We start from the raw sequence: 19,290 nt of genomic DNA on the forward strand, positions 1-19,290 counted from the left end.
GCTCTTGTATCCTTTATAGCAAAACTTCTCAAAGGATTTGTCTATACCCATTACTCCCCCTTTTCCCCCTCCATCTCATTCTTTAACTCACATTTACTACCACAGATTCACTAAAATCACTTGTCAGGTTCAACGAGTTCCATGATGCCAAATCAAATTATTCGTCTTCATCTTATTTGATCTACCACTGGCACCTGACACATGTGATCAATCCTCTCTTGAAAAACTGCCTTCATTTAGCTCCTGGATTCTCTTCTTCCTGCATTGGCCTTCAACCTACTAGATAGTCCTTCTTAATGTCATTTAATGCCTCCTTCTCATCCTCCCAGCTCTAAATATGGCAAGTACCCCAGAGACCCATCCTTAGACTCCCCTTTGCTATCTAAACTTACTACCTAGGAACTCCAATCAGTCTCAGACTTTAGAAATCATCAAAATTAGTGATGTGCTGGAGCTGGATCATACTGGCCCGTACGAGCTGAGAGTGCACATCTCTCCCCAGTTCTACACTCAGTGATGTCATGTTGGGAGCTTGAAATTGGCCATAGTGGGAGTATCTACACCATGGAAATCAGCAAATGCTACAGTTCAGGGATCCTCCCCACCCCCCAGTGCTGGCTCAGTAGACCAACCACTGAACTGTATGTTCTCATTCCCAAGTTTCCAACCTGGACGTTACTCAACTGCCCACTTGACATCTTGAGTGTCTAATAGATATCTCTGATTTAACATGTCTAAAATGCAATGTTTGATTTTTGTTCCCCAAATAGATTCTCCCTGTTGTCTTCCCCACTTAATTAAATGATCACTTCATTCTCAGGCCGACATCTTTGGGTTACCCTGGACTTTTCTCCTTCTTTCAGACCCAATCTGTTAATATTCTGTAAAAAACAACTGAACCACTACCATCGTAATGCAGAACACTTTAAATCTCTTACTTGGAAGACTAAAAAAAGCTTCCCAAATGGTCTTTCTGTTCCCAACCATACTACCTATAATCTATTATCCCATACAGTAGCCAGACGTATCTTCACTCCAAATCCTCTCGTGGTTCTTCTCAATTCAAATAAAATGCACAGTCCTCATCATGAAATAAAAGACTATACAAGATCTGGCACCTCTGCTACCTTCCTGGTCTCCTTGCTATTCCTTGAAAAGGCCAAGCATATTTCAACCTCAAGCCTTTTGTACTGTCCTCTCTGCCTGGAACCTTCTTTCCCCAGACAGAATAGTCTCAATGGCTCAGGCCTTCACTTCTTTTAGTTTGTTGCCAACACATGTCCTTATAAGCGAAGTCTTTCCTGACTGCCCTGGGTAAAATAGCAACACAGTACCATCACTTTCTACTCCCTAGCTGCAATTTAAGTCTTCACTGCACTTCATCACTTGCTATCTGATGTACTATGTACTTAGTTTCTCAGCTATTATCCTATTATCTGTCTTTCCTCTCTGGAATGAAAGCTCTGTGAGCGGGGCTATTTTCTTGTGCTCACTGATGTGTCTCCAGTACCCAGTAAAATGCTTGGCATATAGCGGGTGTTCAACAAATATTTGTTTCATGAATAACTGATGTTTTTGAATAAATATATGAACACACAGATAAATATTTGGAAGCCCACTTTATAAAATGATTGCATTGGTTATTCATAGTTCGTGGTATTATCAAGATTTTTTCCTTCTTCTTTACATTTTGCTGTTTCTTCTGACTTTTAATTATGAAGATTAAAAGAAAAAACCTATGAGGAATTTTTGCAGTACAGGGACAAGAAGGTAGAGATCCAATAGATTTTACTGAAAATAGCCTTTATTCTACTTTCCAAGTTCTGAATTAGAATAACTATCTCCAAATGCTCTTTCTCTCTTTCCCCACTATTTCACCTTTATTTTCTCTTTTTCTTACCTTAAAGCTCAGACCTCATATTAGGCCCCAGTGAGAATTCATAACAAAGATTGATGGAAGAAATAGTATGGCACCATTCTAAGTCCTTTATGTTTTCCTACTTCAAGTCCTTTACATGAAACTCTTCTGGGAATTTGGAAGAATTTTAAGACCCTGCTAGCTCTCTTCCTGCATTCAGATACATCCACACAAGCATAATTTATGAAGCTCCTGAGTCAATTCTGAAATATGCCATAGTTCCAGCAAAAGATAAAGTCCTCCTTCTCTGCCTGAACCTTGGGTAAAATACAACATCACTGTGGTAAATTCACCACAAATCTTTTGGCAAAGCCCCTATTCCTTCCAGACTGGAAGAGAGCCTGCTGCTTCTTCAAAAATGTGATTCTCCTGTATCTCTCGTTTGTTGTACTGCTCCCAAAGCTAGATTCACCAAAACTTTCTCTGGTCACAATGTACACTGGCAGTGCTAAGATATACTCAGGGACACAAGGAATATCAGAAGATTCCTGGACTGGGGGTAGTTGGGGGAGAGAGATGGGGCTTGAGAGGGTGGTAATGAATGCAAAAAAAAATGGAAATAGAAACATTGAGAAGTGATAACTTTATGGATAGCAATGCCCATGTGGACAGACCCTGTAACAGTTCTATGTCTTGGGTTGTCTAGATCTGTAAAATGAGGCCGGGTGTGGTGGCTCACACCTATAATCCTAGCACTTTGGGAGGCCGAGGCGGGTGGATCACCTGAGGTCAGGAGTTCAAGACCAGCCTGACCAATATGGTGAAACCCCGTCTGTAATAAAAATACAAAAATTAGCCAGGCGTGGTGGCCGGGCGCCTGTAGTCCCAGCTACTCAGGAGGCTGAGACAGGAGAATTGCTTGAGCCTGGGAGGCGGAAGTTGCAGAGAGCTGAGATTGCGCCACTGCACTCCAGCCTGGGCAACAGAGTGAGACTTTGCTTCGAAACAAAATAAAAAAATCTGTAAAATGAGGCAATTACTTCATGTTACTTCTAAGTCTTTTTCCAGCTGACATTATTTGATTCTCATCTGAATACTGTCTGAGAGAGTACAGTGATGCAGATACACACGAATCAGATATGCATCTGAACTGGCCAAAGGCTTTCCCAGTGGCTTCACATGCCATAAAAAGTCCTAGTGGGTTTCCCCAATCTGTGTGAGAGCTGGATCAGCTCCTGGAGATACCAGAATGGTTAGGGTTGCCTAAGACCACCAGAAACAGTTTAGCTTTTAACACTGTGCCTCCCCTTTCTGGCTAATCTTTCTAGAATGGAACAAACTGATTTTTACAAAAGTAATCAACTTAAGATCAACCCACATCTTCATGACAGCTCGGTAAGCAGGATACTCCAGCACAGTAGAAACAGGTAGCCAATGCCACCAAACACTTACTGGAACAATGCCGAAACTCGAAGCGGATGTGTGCACCCCGGAATTTATCCACAGGAATGGGAAGTTTCAGCAGTTCAGACCACCTGGGACTGTTGTTATGGTAAAGCACAAAGGAGTGGTACTCACTGGCTGGTGGCTCCCCAGAGCCGAAGGAGATAAAATCCTATCAAAGGGAAGAACACACAGGTTAAAGAGAGCTTCATCTAAACATCTTTTGAAAAGGCAGAGCAATCACTTTGCTCTATCTGCCTGCCTCTCAAACAGCACTATGAAATTACCTCGCTGGTCCTTTGCCGTGTGTTTCTGTACTTGCTGCTGCTTAGCGGGGTGTATCTATTTAATTCTGATGCTGGTCTCCAAGGATTTACTGTGCCAAGGGTAGACCCGAGTGACACGTGGGAGATGGACGATTGCATGGCCCACTTGGAGTTCAACTACATGGCAAAGTTCCCAACCTGCCATAGTCAAAAGCCTGTTTTGTGCCTCAGTAGGTGAATCACTAAGCCCCAGAGCCAACCTTCTTATTTAAATGGGCAACTGTAAGTCTCTATGAAGAAGGGGCTCATGAAAAATACTTCTTCCATAAAAACACCTGCTATTCTCACCCCAATTAGTAAGTAGTACCCTAGTCTTCATGCCTATTTTGGTCAGAAAGAAAATATATAGGATTAAATAATGAAATGGCTTTAAAAATATGCTGCATTTATCTCAGCACTTTGGGAAGCCAAGGCGGGAGGATCACTTGAGGCCAGGAGTTCAAGACCAGCCCGGCCAACACGGTGAAACCCTGTCTCTACTAAAAATACAAAAATTAGCTGGGCATGGTTACGCACGCCTGTAATCCCAGTTACTTGAAGGGCTGGGGTACAAGAATTGCTTGAACCCGGAAGGGGGAGGTTGCAATGAGTGGAGATCATACTACTGCACTCCAGTCTGGTGACAGAGTAAGATTCTGTCTCAAAAAAAAAAAAAAAAAAAAAAAAAAAAGCTGCTTTTAAGTAATAGCTGCTGTAAGAAAATTACTGACACAATGAATTAAGCAAACTGTAAAAGTTGTTGTTTTTTTTCCTGGCTTGTCTTCAGCATGAAGACTGTGTTTTTCTGCTCTCTTTTCTGAAAGGAATTTTAGTGAATTAAAAAACAAAAGAAAGAAAACTACACAGGGGTGAAGGAGAAAAATAAGATAGAAAATAACGCAAATCAGAAATTAACTGATCGTAAATCAGAAAATAACTGATCACATTAAAGATTAAGTGAAAGCAATTATACAGACTTGTTTGACCTGGAAATATCAAGTATTAACATACCTTCAGGGTTTGGCCACTGCTGTCTACAATGAACATCGTAACTTCCACATTTCTGGCCACGCTCTTCCCTCCTTTCTCAAATTCTCCCCTTTCAATAGTGATATACAAATCATTCCTCATTTCACCTATAAGGAAAGGAAAATTAAAACCATGTTATATATATATTAGGAAATGTAATAAAGTGCTCTATCAAGAAAAACTTTAGTTTATACAATATACTGTTATACATACATATAAAAGTACAAATATATTTGCATTTTTATAAAAGTGTCCTCACCCTTACTGCCAACATCTGAGAATAACAGCCAGCCTCTGCTAGTCTGAATTAGAAACACTGTAATTGTATATCTAGGAGGCAAATACTGGGACCAAGTAGGAAGGTATTGTCAAGTCTCACCATTTTTCAATATTTCCCTCATTTTATTTATGAGGTGTGATTATAAAATGACAGCCTAGCAGGGGTGGCTCAGAGAAACCAGTCTTATTACTTTATAGTCACAGCAATTTAGGGTAGGAAAAATACCTAAATGTAGTAAAATAATAGGACTGTAAAGGGTACAATTACAACTTAAATCTTTTCCAAAATTCATGGACAAAATGATCTCACTGCTGGAAGAATCCAGATTAGCATTTTATGAACACAGATGTAGAATAATTCAGTCATACAGACAAACTCGGCTTAATATTTCATATCATCAAGCTATAAAACAATTGAGAAAGGCCCTATATTCAAATAGACACATTCTATGTACATATATACTGTCGATTTTTTCTCCACTGGTGATTTATAAAACTTGAGTTTTTAAAAATCTCAACACTTTCTTATTATTGCAAGATAAAAAAAGATAAATTTGATGCCAACTAGCAAACTTAGGCAAATGTGCTAACAGCATGCTTTTACTTCTTTTATAAAAATTAAACTAGCGGGAAATAATAAATGCATAGAGAAGTGAGAAATAAGTCAACAAAGCACAACTAGAAAGTTTTTAAAGGTAAATGGTGAGATGGCAAGGTCGAATTTACTTTTACTTAACACATATTTCAAACACTTGAAAAAATCAAAAGTAATACTGTTTTCTTTTTTCTTTTCTTTTTTTCCGAGGAAAAAAAAAGGGGGGTCTCGCTCTGTCGCCCAGGCTGGAGTGCAGAGGTGGGATCTTGGCTCACTGCAAGCTCCGCCTCCCAGGTTCCCACCATTCTCCTGCCTCAGCCTCCCGAGTAGCTGGGACTACAGGTGCGTGCCACCATGCCTGGCTAATCTTTTGTATTTTTAGCAGAGATGGGGTTTCACCCTGTTAGCCAGGGTGGTCTCGATCTCCTGACCTTGAATACTCTGTTTTCTAATAAAAAATTTCCCCATAAGAAAGAAAATCACTAGAAAGAAAAATAACCATATAACTATGCCTACAATTGGGAGTTTTATAAAACTTCTTCGTCAAAGTGTGCACAAGGAAGTATCCTAGTTCCTCAATACCATGGACCATGGGAGAATATCAGTGTGCCAGATCATCTTCCTCCATAAAGACCAACTTTTTATGATGGCATCATTTGCAAATGACCTAGGCTGACAAGGATACAGGTGGGCCATAAAACAGAAAAACTGGGTAAGTTCTAAAAAGAATTACATCTTAGTCACCCTTTACAAAGAGTCTATAAAACATACATTAGTGGAAACAATACAGAGGTCTCTGGCTTATGAATGTCTAGTACTCTTATACAGCTCATACAAACCAACTTGGGAAGGCAATGAACTTAAAGTCCAGGAGAAAAGCAACATATTTCAACACTTTAAAAATTATATTTGTGTGCTTTGAAAGTTTTCTGTTTTAACTATTTCCTTTATTAATTTTTAGAGAATGGCCCAGTACATTTTATGTTTATTAGACTTTCTATTTCACTTGATTACTACATATATTTTTTACTCCCACATTTGATGTTATTTATTTAACAATTCCATTATAGAATCAACAGCAAATCAACTGACTTCAACAAACAAAAAATAGGTCTGGTACGCACAATGGTCTGCACATGCTAGTTTAACAAGAGGTTTGGGAGGAAATTCTTGACAATAATGTTTCCACGAACAGATATGGCAGGTAAAAAAAAAAAAACACTCAAATCAAGATACTTTAGAGCAAAATATATTGGCTAAAAACAGCAGAATTCTTTTGCTTCTTGGAGTAAGTGACACATAATAAGTAGCTCTGCTTACAAATAGCCTATAAAACCTACACTGACTAATGGGAAGTATAGCTACAGGGGTTGTTACCTTAGGAATTTCTTATAATGAGTAATTAGCTTGTCCAAACCACACAGGGATTAACTGCCCTGCAAAATAAAGACTAAGTGTTTCTTGGGAAGGTGCTTTCCACTGTTATCTGCTGGAAGGACACGGCCTCTCAGACTCCATCAAAGGCAAGAGGTGATAAGGGAGGTTTGCAAGGTAACCTGTTTCCCTCTGTCCGTAGGCTAGGCCCAAAGGAGGGAAAATGAAGGATGTACTGCCAGCATCACAAAATTCTTTTTCTATGTACCTGTATTTATTCAGCGAATGTTTCTTGAGCATCTCCTGTATGCTAGATACTATTATTCCAAGCCAGGAAGATTCAGTAGTGAATACAGCAAAAATTCTTTCCCCAGAGTCTTGATTCTAGCAGGGGTAAGTCCTTAATAAATACATAAATAAGTAAAAGTATATAGTATGCTGAGCGATAATAGGCATTGTGGATAAAAGTGAGAAGGAGGATACAGAGTACTGAATAGGGATGGAGGGAGAGTTAAAATTTTCAACAGGGTAATAAGAGAAGGCCTCATGAGAAGATGAGCACCCTGAGCAGGCTACAGTGTTCGACAAAGGAGTAAGGTTCCAAAGGGCATTAGCTTCTCAGGCCAGCCCCCAAGGCCTGTTTAGCTCATAACACAGCTGAATTCTCCTATCTCTTCTTTACAAAAGAGATTCTGAATTCAAATACACTAAAGGCATTAGGTTCACAGGACAATCAGAATAAGGAGATACAGGTTCTAGTCTGTGCTACTGCTATGGTGTGTGACATCAGTCTATACAGGGTATTAGAAACCTCTGGGTCTCAGGTTTTTGTTATTAAAATGAGAATAGGGTAAAGGTGGGTACACGAGAGGTGGTAGGAGAGACAACACTACTTTGTTATACTATGCTGTTTCTATGCCTTACGAAAGAACCTCCGGAAAATAACACGTTCACAAAATCAAACCCCTCATACGTATGCTTTAATTTTCTGTTCTTTAACTGTCACTATCCCTGTAACCCCATTATCTTTTGCAAATCTTTTAGACTAAAACCAGATTTCTTTGAAAAGAGAATACATGACAAGAAGAACACTTCTCCTGGATGACATTCTCCATGTGCCTCTCCCCAGGAATTTTACAGCTTGCTTATGTTCCAATTTTGCAAGGTGCCAAGTTTTGCCAAAATATGCAGAAGGATCAAGTTGAAACAAGTGCTAATTAAAGTCAATACACTTGAGGTTGACTCTGGAGAAAACTCATGAGTCCAAATGGTGTTCAGAAAGCATCTTGGGTAATTAAGAGAGAAACCATCAAGTCAGTATGAAATGGAGTCATAGCACCCGTGTGAAAAGCTATTTCCCTGACAATGTTTATTAACACCTCATACCTCTCAAGTTTATTACTCTGAAAATTTGATGTGCACCACACTTTCTTTCTCTTTAGCAGGCCTGCTGGCTAGGGAGCCTTTACACATATGAAGGCCTTTCAAAATACCACTGTAGACAAGATAAAGATAAGGTCACAAAATTGGGAACAAACTCAAGAGTTCAGTGACTGCAGTCAAATGTATCCATTAACAGCTTGACCTAGATGGGTAAGAGTTTCCATCAGTAGTTGAAAACTGTAATCCTTGTTTCTGTCTTATGAATGCCTTGGATAAAGGATACAGTGCATGATCACCATAGCATGTAAACCACTGTACACTGTCCCAGCGGCTTTATCTATTTTTTATATATATGCATGTGTGTGTGTGTGTGTGTGCGCGTGTATTGCGTATACACACACACACACAAGCTGGATATTTGTTAAGAGTTATGGAACCAAATAAAATTTCCCGTCCTTTAGTTTTTTTTAAAAAAGAAAATGTGTAAATGTCTTAGGTGAACTTAGATTACTGTTGATGATGTTGTTAATGATGATGGCAGTAGTAACAGTCCTAGTAGCAACAGCAGCAGCAGTACACTTTATTGAGTACCTACTATGTGCTGGGTACTTTGCAAAATGCTAGAAGTAGAACATCTCATTAAATTATCATATCAACTTTACAAAAAAGGCACTATCATTTCCATTTTGCAGATGAGGAAATTAAAGTGTAGGGATTAAGAATAGTGCCCTAGGTATTATCAGTGACCCCACATTACCTATGAAAACCTGTAATTCCATGCAGTAAGAATGGCCATCAAATAAGCTACTGCAATTCAGCCTTTGTCAGGAGAAGTGACTTGAGCAAGGAAGGTAGTAGTCCTGTGTTGCTTTGCATTTCTCAGACCAGTTTTGAAATACTGATTACAATTCTAGGGACTATCTTTACAACACAGAGACAGACACAAATGGTGTCATCCAGACCATAAACAATATGAAGAAAGGACTCAGAACCCATCACAAGAAGGAAGAGGTAGACAATAGAATTAACTGAATTTTAAAATGTTGAAGTTCCAAGCAGAAAGGGAAATTGGTCCAACATAAGTCATTTTGAGAGACAATGTGATGATGTGTTCTTGGTCAATACAAATATTCAAGTATGAGCCAGAAAACCACCACTAGGAACCATGAAGAGGAACGCATGCACTAGACACATGGGTGGGCGGGGTGGCCCCTCATGTGTGTGAAAGGCAGATTAAGATCCCCTCCCCAAAGATGCCTAGGTCCCAATCCCTGGAACCTATGAGTATGTTACCTTGCAGATGTGATTAAATTAATGATCTTGAGATAGGGAGATTTTCTTGGATTATCAGGGTGGGTCCAATATAATCACAGGGTCCTTGAAAAAGGGAGGGGGAAGGGTCAGAATTAGAGAAGGGGATATGATGAGGAACACAGAGGCCGGAATGACTTGGGTCATGAGCCAAGGAGTGCAGGCAGCTTCCACAAGCTGGAAAAGGCAAGGAAGTATATTCTCCCCTGGAGGCATCAGAAGAAATGCAGCCCTGATCACACCTTGATTTTAGTTCAGTGAGACTAGCTCATCCTCTGACCTCCAGAACTGTAACATGGTAAATGTATGTTGTTTGAAGCCACCTCGTTATAGCACCTATAGGAAACTAATACAATGTGACTTCCATATCCAAGCTTCTGTCACTTCATGAGACCTTCAAGGAGGAGGAAGGAATGGGAGCAGGACTCACAGGTAACTGGAGACTGAAGCAGAGCACAGACAGGGCAAATGCACGGATAGGCTGAAAAGTTAACTAATATTATATTTCCAATTTCTCACACAAGATACACTTGAGTAAAACCCATCAGGTTTTCTCTATTTTCTGTCTATCATTCTTATTTTTGTTTTGCTTTGTTTTTAAAAGAGTACTATGAGATACTGAACTCTTTTGGGAGGTAGCTTTTTATGTTTTGCTTATGACAATTAAGCAAGCAAGGGCACATGATGCAACACCCACAATGGGCTCTCCAGACAGTTTTGCTCAGAGGCAAGAGCATGGATAAACTGTGGTTCCCTGTTGCCATCCCACTCTGAGACAATGCATGGAGATCTGGCAGCCCGTTGGGGGAACTCCTATACTCTTGGGGCAGTGGGGACCGTAAGCTTCATAATTTGAGAGGTACCAGTCCCTCCCTCTGTCTGATCTAGGGCTGGGATAAAACTTCAGGGTGACACATTAGAATCTCGGCTTCGCTCTCTCTTCAGTCACTGTGGCATTCATTGGTTAAAGACCACCATCTCCTTGCACATCAGGGTTCAGGTCTAAGCTAAGTGGTGTGGGGGTCCAGTGACTAGAGCTGGAGGGTGGTAAGCTTTGGTTAGGTTTAGGATATATACAGATACATTATATATATCAATGTATATTTTGATACAGAGCCTTACTGTCTCCTAGGCTGGAGTGTAATGGCATGATCTCCACTCACTGCAGCCTCAACCTGCTGGGCTCAAGCAATTCTACAACCTCAGCCTCCTGAGTAGCTGGGACTGCAGGCGCACGCCACCATGCCTGGCTAATTTCTGTATTTTTTGTAAAGACAGGGTTTTGCCATTTGTCCAGGCTGGTCTTGAACAACTCAGGTCAAGCAATCCACCATCCTTGGTCTCCCAAAGTGCTGGGATTACAGGTGTGTGCCATCATGCCCAACTAGATTTAGGATATATTTTTAAGGAAAATCAAATCTTACTAGTGCACATCTACTTTCTCCAAAAGAAGGCTTACTGCTGTTTCAATTCCATCTGTTGATGTGTATTTCTCTATCAGTACATAGTAAGGAATATTTATATTGGCCAGGTGTGGTGACTCACGCCTGTAATCCCAGCACTTTGGGAGGCCGAGGCACGCAGATCACAAGGTCAGGAGATCGAGACCATCTTGGCTAACATGGTGAAACCCCATCTCTACTAAAAATACAAAAAATTAGCTGGGCATGGTGGCGGGTGCCTGTAGTCCCAGCTACTCGGGAAGCTGAGGCAGGAGGATGGCATGAACCTGGAAGGCAGAGCTTGCAGTGAGCCTAGATCGTGCCACTGCACTCCAGCCTGGGCAACAGAGTGAGACTCCATCTCAAAAAAATAAATAAAATAATAATAATAATAATAATAACAATAGTAATAATGAAATTGCTTACTTCTCTTTTTGTCAAAGTGACTTTTATTTATTTTTTATATTTTTGTTTGTATTTTGCTTTAAGTTCTGGGATGCATGTACAGAACATGCAGGTTTGATACATAGGTATACATGTGCCATGGTGGTTTGCTATGCCTATCAACCCGTCATCTAGGTTTTAAGCCCTGCATGCATTAGGTATTTGTCCTAATGCTCTCCCTCCCCTTGCCCCTCACCGCCCCCCAGGCCCTGGTGTGTGATGTTCCCCTCCCGGTGTCCATGTGTTCTCATTGTTCAACTCCCACTTAGGAGTGAGAGTTAGTTCCTGTGTTAGTTTGCTGGGAATGATGGCTTCCAGCTTCATCCATGTCCCTGCAAAGGACATGAACTCATTCTTCTTTATGGCTGCATAGTATTCCATGGTGTATATGTGCCACATTTTCTTTATGCAATCTATCATTGATGGGCATTTGGGTTGGTTCCTAGTCTTTGCTGTTATAAATAGTACTGCAATAAACAAATGTGTGCATGTATTTATAATCCCTTGGGTATATACCCAGTAATAAGATTGCTGGGTCAACTGGTATTTCTGGTTCTAGATCCTTGAAGAATCGCCACACTGACTTCCACAATGGTTGAACTAATTTACACTCCCACCAACAGTGTAAAAGTGTTCCTATTTCTCCACACCCTCACCAGCATCTGTTGTTTCCTGACTTACTAATAATCGCCCATTCTAACTGGTGTGAGATATATCTCATTGTGGTTTTGATTTGCATTTCTTTAATGACCAGTGACGATGAGCTTTTTTACTATGTTTCTTGGCCGCATAACTGTCTTCTTTTGAGAAGTGTCTGTTCATATCCTTCGAAATTGCTTACTTTCTTAAACATAAGACAAACATCTCTATAACATTCTTCTAACTCCAGTCTGTAAATCATTATTTAGTCAACTTTGACGAAATAGAAATTTGACTTATTTGAACTATAAAGACACATGCACACATTTGTTTATTGCAGCACTATTTATAATAGCAAAGACTTGGAACCAATCCAAATGCCCATCAATGATAGACTGGATAAAGAAAAAGGAGGATTGATTTGAATAATACTTATAAAATAAACAAATAAATCCTCAGATTACTATTAAAACTGGTCCCCAAATCTCAACCCTATCACTCCAGTGTTTTCACTTAAATCTTTTCAGGGGATGGGCATGGTGGCTCATGCCTGTAATTGCAGCACTTTGGGAAGCTGAGGCAGGAGAATCACTTGAGCCCAGGAGTGTTCAAGACCAGCCTGGGCAACATAGGGAGATCTGATTTCTCCAAATAATAAAAAATTAGCTGGGTGTGGTGGCACACCTGCTGTGGTCCCAGTTATTCAAGAGGCTGAGGCAGGAGAATCACTTGAGCCCAGAAGGCTGAGACAGTAGTGAGCCATGATTGTACTACTACACTGCAGCCTGGGTAACAGAGGGAGACCCTGTTTAAAAAAAAAGAAAAAAGAAAAAAAAAAAAAACGTTTTAGGGCTAAGAGCTTCAAAGACCTACTAAAAGTGAATGCACTGAAATGTATAAATGATGGGTTCCCTAACAAAGAATGACAGTTTAACCAATGGATATGTGGGAACAAGTCTCTAAAGAAATAGGGTACAGGCATGAAAGCTTAAATAGTGAAATCATGATGGAGGCAAAGAAAATTTTGCCTGGAAAGAATCACAGAGTAAAAAATGGACATTTGGGGAGCAGGGAAGACAGTCAGATCTTCCATGCCATTCCTGACACATCAGCCAGCTTTGCTCCAGAATGTCTGATGGATGGAAACTTAGATCTTCCTGATACTTAGCAATAGGCCAGGCCCGCTTTGCCTAGGGTCTGTTAAGATATTTAGAGTTGGGCTGTCCAACAGGGTGACCACTGCCACATGTGGCAATGGAGCCCTTAAAATGTGACTCGCTGAAAAGAGACATGCTGTACATGTACGATACTTGCCAGCTTTCAAAGACTGAGGTTGAAAACAGAGTGTAAAATAACTCATCAGTAGTTTTTCATATGGATCTCCTATTAAAACACTAATATTTTGGATGTTTTAAGTTAAGTAACATATATGGTTAAAACTAATTTCATCTCTTTTATTCTCACTTTTTTAAAGTGGCTACCAAAACATTTAAAATTACCTTTGTGGCTCAAATGATGTTCCTATTGGAAAGCATAGATTAAAATAATTTGCTGCTTTCCTTCCCTCTCATAGCCCAGACCGTGGAACGCCTTCAATCAGAGTTATTTGGCTTGGAGGTGGCAGTGACAGAGCTTCACAGAACATGTTTTTTCTCAGTTGGAAGTCTGACACTCTAAGAAATAAAGTGCTGTGTGACAGACCCTTAACCAAGGAAGAGTCCAGAGGACTTCATGATGACTCAGAAGCATATGGACAGGTACCTCCTCACACCAGGAGACCTGTCTGTACAATAGTGAGACAAGTGGAGAATTTCTGTGCCTACGTTTTTCCCGTTTCAAAAAGAGTCTGGCATTGATTACATTCTGTGATTGAAAAGAGTTTTGTGTATGTTCTTGTCCTTGTCAGGATCACAGATAATTCATTCTGCAGAGAGGCAGTGACTGCGTGCATAAACTTGGTCCTGTTGGTATAATCATGTGCCTCACCTGTTTTGACCCCTATCAGAATGCTAAAGATGCAAATTAACTCTGAAGGACACATCTAGACAATGAAAAAAAAAATTATGCTTGCAGATGGTCAGTGTAACATTGGGATCAGAAATATTGTTCACATACACTTTCTCATGGAAGAATTCAGCTCAAGTTTTTATTAGAGCCACTGGTGAGAATGAATTGACAAGTTGAAAGTAACAAAGGAAAACAAAACAATGATTGCATGTTTCCCAGTGTAAAAAATTCCACTGAGTTTTAAAGTTGCTTTCAGTTGTTTAAGGAAATACACACATCTCTCCCTTTTCTATTATGGAAGATTAAAAAGCCAGAGGAAGAAAGGGAAAAAAGAAAGAGAAGGAAGTGCTTTTAAAAAACCTCTTTTGTACTCCCCTGCACTACAGACACATGTCTGGAAGAAGAATTTTCCTGGACAGTGTAGACTTCGCATTACAAGGTGGTACCGGAAAGGGACAGAAGCGAGCCTTATTCCACAGAAGTTCATGCCCATCATTAAAGCCACACAAAAGCTGCGTGAGCACAGCAGATCCCGGACAATTAATCAGCCAGTGAAGTGTCATCTTGCTTTATATTTTTCAATTTCTCCATGATACTGCCCAGAGACCAAGCTGAGGAATTCTTCCAGCAGCTGGCTGCATTCTGCTCTAAATGTTTTTTTTTTTTAATATATTAGATTTGCCCATCAATTTGCTTTCCAGTGGGATGAATTTTTTTGTTGTTGTTGAAGAGGAAATGCCAGTTATTTATAGCAACTGAAGGAAATAATGGACAGTTACAAGCGCCACAGAATAGCATGCCACCAAGTAAACAGTTCTATAAACAGTCATTTTCGACAACAGTACCATGAGATGCTCAAGCTGACTGGGTCCCTAAGCTAGGTCAGGTCATCTGAGGAAAACTTACAGGATGTTCTCTCAGCCTTCCTTGCATGAAGGAATTTCAGTCGAGCAATTACAAAATGGTGCAATGGGCAATACTGGTCATTTTAGGTCTTTATTCATAGCAATCTCATTATTGGGTCTCATAGCTATGCCAGGTGCCTTGTCAGATACAACTTCCTTTGCTTGCACTTACACATGGGATTTAAACAGTGGTTTAGAAGACCTCACTTAAAACAAATACTGTCAACAATTTAAGAGTATTTTATTTGGTCTATTGTTTTTCCCTTTTCTTGGTTGTGGAGGGTGAGGTATGGAGCACCCAGAAATACTACTACTTAGTATGCTATTCGTCATCTTCTATCTGTAGACAAAAGGGCAGAAGCTCTTTGTTTCTATGGAAGATCAAACACAAGTGAGGTCCTTTTATAATAAAATTCATGACTTAAAAAAACTCATTTCTTGATTTGTAAAAACGAGGATATGTCAAAAAAATTTTAAATGTAAGCCACAATAACCTGTGTAGCTTAGTCCTATTCTGAGGAGGCAGGAAGCAGAAGAGGGGGAGGAAGAGGAGGAGGAGAAGGAAAGAAGATGGAGGAGGGAGGAAAGATAAGAAGAAAAAAGAAAGATTAAGATCAAGACAGAAAGGAAAAGAGAAAGAAAATAAGAGGTCCAGACACACACAAAGAAATAGATAGGTATAGACAGAACCAAGGCTTGTTGAAGATAACCCCAGCTGGTCATAGCCCTGTGTTCCTAGGGACAGTGTGAAATTTCTAGAACTCTAGTGGTTCATTACTAAATAACAATTAGACTTTTTCTTTTTTTTTTTGCTTTTAAACTTCAAAAGTTTTTAAAAGGCTATTCTCTCACAAAATTATGACTGTCACAGAATTTTAGAAATTAAAATTTTTTAGAGCATAGAAATTTCCTTTTTTTTTTTTTTTTTAGATGGAGTTTCGTTCTTGTTGCCCAGGCTGGAGTGTAGTGGCAGGATCTTGGCTCACTGCAACCTCCGCCTCCCGGGTTCAAGCGATTCTCTTGCCTCAGCCTCCTGAGTAGCTGGAATTACAGTCACGTGCCATCATGCCCGGCTAATTTTTTGTATTTTTAGTAGAGACGGGGTTTCACCATGTTGGCCAGGCTGGTCTTGAACTCCTGACCTCAGGTGATCTACCCGCCTCAGCCTCAGTGCTGGGATTACAGGCATGAGCCACTGCGTCAGGCCAGAAATCTCCTTTTAACATTGGAGGTGGGCCAGGCACTGTGGCTCAAGCCTATCATCCAAGCATTTTGGGAGGCCAAAGCAGAAGGATAACTTGAGCCCTGGGATTAGAGACCAGCCTGGGCAACATAGGGAGATCTCATCTTTACAATTTTTTTTTTTTAATTAGCCAGGTGTGGTGGTATATGCTTGTAGTCCTAGCTACTCAGGAGGCTGAGGTGGGAGGATCACTTGAGCCCAGGAGTTTGAGACTGCAGTGAGCAATGACTGTGCCACTGCACACCAACCTGGACAACAGAGTGAGACCCCATCTCTAAAAAAGAAAACACAAACAAACAAAGAAACAAAAGAAACATCAGAGGTACAGCCATGTTGGCTATGACTACACAGTCTTTCACTATTAAAGCAGGTACTTGCTATTAGTGCAGTGGAGAACAAAGACTCGGGGGATGTGGGCCTAGAATCATTAGCATTGAAGACCCTGCTCAGGTGTTACCTCCTCAGGAAATTTTAATGAGACTCCTTCAATAAGATTCTACAACTCCTCTGTGCTCTCCATGCTGCATTCTCCAACTCCTTTCGGGTTACAGCATGTCTCTGCCTGTGGACTGTAATCCCCCTCAAAGCATGAACAGGTCTTACTCTCGCCATCTCCACTGCTAACACCTTGCTCAACACCATGATCACCACTTACCTGGATTAGTTCAAACAGTCTCCAAACCGGTCTCCCTGTTTCTCTGCTGCCCTCCCATATTCCCTCCAGGTATAATCTCTATACAGCAACCACAGTGATCCTGTGGCAATGTAAAGCAGTGTCACACCTCTGTTCCAAACACTCTAGCTGTTTCCCTTCTCATTCTGAATAAGACCCAAAGTGCTGAGTGTGACCTACAAGGTCCACATGACTTCCCTCTTCGAATCTCCATTCCCATCCCCAGTACTGTATTTTGACCAAGTTAGCCTTCTTGCAGTTCCTCAAACAAGCCACGATTCTATGGCTGCAGGACCACTGCCCTTATTGTTGCTATGCCTGGAATCCTCTTATCTGCACGGCTTCCTCATGTCTTTTAGGTCTCTACTGCCTTCTCACCTAAATTTCTTACCTACCACAAATCTCCATCTCTCCACCCACTACCATCTAAGACATTCCCTAGCCCTTTACCTACACTGGTTTTCACCTGAGCATTCATCATCTTTGAACATACATGTTTTACTTACATATTTATTATAATTTTCCTTATTACAAAGTAAGTCCTATGAGTTTCTTCTGTTGTGTTCAGTTTTATAGCCCCAGTGTCTGGAAGAATGCCTTTGTACATAGAAAGTGCTAAATATTTATTTGTAGAATGAATGAACTCATCTTTTAACTTTTGGCTCCTGGCACAAAGTTTTGATTGATGCTCAGTCAATGCCTGCTGACTGACTAAATCAATTTTTGCTAAATACACATCCTTCCTCATCAGCAAATGTACTATTCTTATCCAATTCATAAGTTGTAGATGAACACACTCAGAAAACCCTAAATTTCCATAAGCACATAAAGGGGTGTGCTTTTAAAAATTTATTTTCTTGGAGAGATTACGACTGACCCACTCCCAAATGCATCAGCTTCAATGAATTTGGCATTCATTTCACACTGTAAAACTGCTTAACCCACATCTTTTCTACTTTTGGGGAATTTTGGGGGCACTAATATAGATCTAAATCATACACACAAATAGATCTAGAAAAGGTATAGAAGTACATATAATATTTGCATACGGCTGCTTATGTACATATGGCTAACTAGTGTTCAGTACGTTTTTATCAAAACTTAGGATATCCTCTAAGCATTTTCACCAACATTTTCCATCAAGGAGTACAATATTTTCTGGACAGTAACTCAGTTTTCCTTCTTCTCCTGGTCATAATGAAATGTAGCCATGGCCCCCACAAGTTAACAACTTTAGAATAATCAGAATGTAAAGACATTTTTGAGCTTCAAATCACTGACAAGAAAATTTATACAAAAGGAAATATTTTAAAATTAAACTGAAAAGGATATTTTAGAAGAAAATGTGCTTACTTACAGTCACATACCTCATTTCATTCTTCAGCATGGCCCATGTGAATGCTTCAAAGCTGGCAATTTGAAAAATTTCTCAAACATCAAAAACAGATAGTATACCCATATTTCATCACGTCGGTACGTCTCAAGTCACCTACCGGGCATAATAATATTTGAAAATCCCAGCTTCCTTGTTATGGATACTCCATGAGAAAATACTGATGAATATTCCCTTCTGATTTGTTCAATGTCTCCGTGCAATAGCTGTAAGGAAACTGCTAAACCTAAAACAAATGAGAGATACCCGAGTTAAAAACAGAATAGAAATAGAATAAAGAGAAACTGATGTGTTACAACAAGCCCAAATTTAGAATATCATGGTTTTAAAGTAAGGGTTCATATTCCGATGAAATCGACAGAATCTATACGAATCATATCTGAATAACACTTTTCCAACCTCAACATCTGAGTTTCCCATTCATAAGGAGGTTCATAGCAAGTGGAGAAAATGAGCAGAACTCTAAGAGGCAGCCTGGCTTCCAACCCCCAAATCTCTCCTCCAACCCTAGTCTGGTGGAGCACGTTCCTGCACCAACACTTATTCCAGAAGTAGATGAAGGTCACCTGGCCCCAAAAAATACTGACATCAAAATGGGAGGTTTAAAACAAAACAAAACAAAACAAAACTATAAGGCCTATGAATAGTTGCTTATCAAATATCAAAAGCATGAACACAAATCTGAAGACATATTAATTTAAGGATTTAAAGGATATTGATAGAGATTTTCTTGAAACATAAGTAATAAAGCCGATTATAATGAAACCGGGATTATATTAATAATATATACAGTAGAAACTCATGATGACATGATTTTCTAGTGAGGAGAATTTAGCAGGATACAGGACACCTTGACAAACAAAAGAGAATTTAGTCAGTAAAGTAGAAAAAATTATTATTTTTACCCCAATTATATTATGTATATATGTACCCCAATTAATTATATGTATATCCCAATTAGTGGGAT

The 19,290-nt window shown here is 39.9% G+C and overlaps 1 protein-coding gene across 7 annotated transcripts in view; it reads right to left on the reverse strand.

The window, feature by feature from the left end:
* The window catches only part of DOCK4 (dedicator of cytokinesis 4), a 467,247-nt gene that overhangs the window by 171,670 nt on the left and 276,287 nt on the right, over window positions 1-19,290 (reverse strand). For all 7 annotated transcript variants that reach the window (XM_055347229.2, XM_031012977.3, XM_055347227.2 and 4 more), the window contains exons 13-15: window positions 18,424-18,549; window positions 4,618-4,742; window positions 3,311-3,473 (exon numbers count right to left, since the gene is read on the reverse strand). In XM_055347229.2, coding sequence (XP_055203204.1) covers window positions 3,311-3,473; window positions 4,618-4,742; window positions 18,424-18,549 — 414 coding nt within the window. The remainder of the gene's footprint in view (window positions 1-3,310; window positions 3,474-4,617; window positions 4,743-18,423; window positions 18,550-19,290) is intronic.

The sequence above is a fragment of the Gorilla gorilla genome, chromosome 6 (genome assembly GCF_029281585.2).
Source record: "Gorilla gorilla gorilla isolate KB3781 chromosome 6, NHGRI_mGorGor1-v2.1_pri, whole genome shotgun sequence".
NCBI classification, from domain to species: Eukaryota; Metazoa; Chordata; class Mammalia; order Primates; family Hominidae; genus Gorilla; species Gorilla gorilla.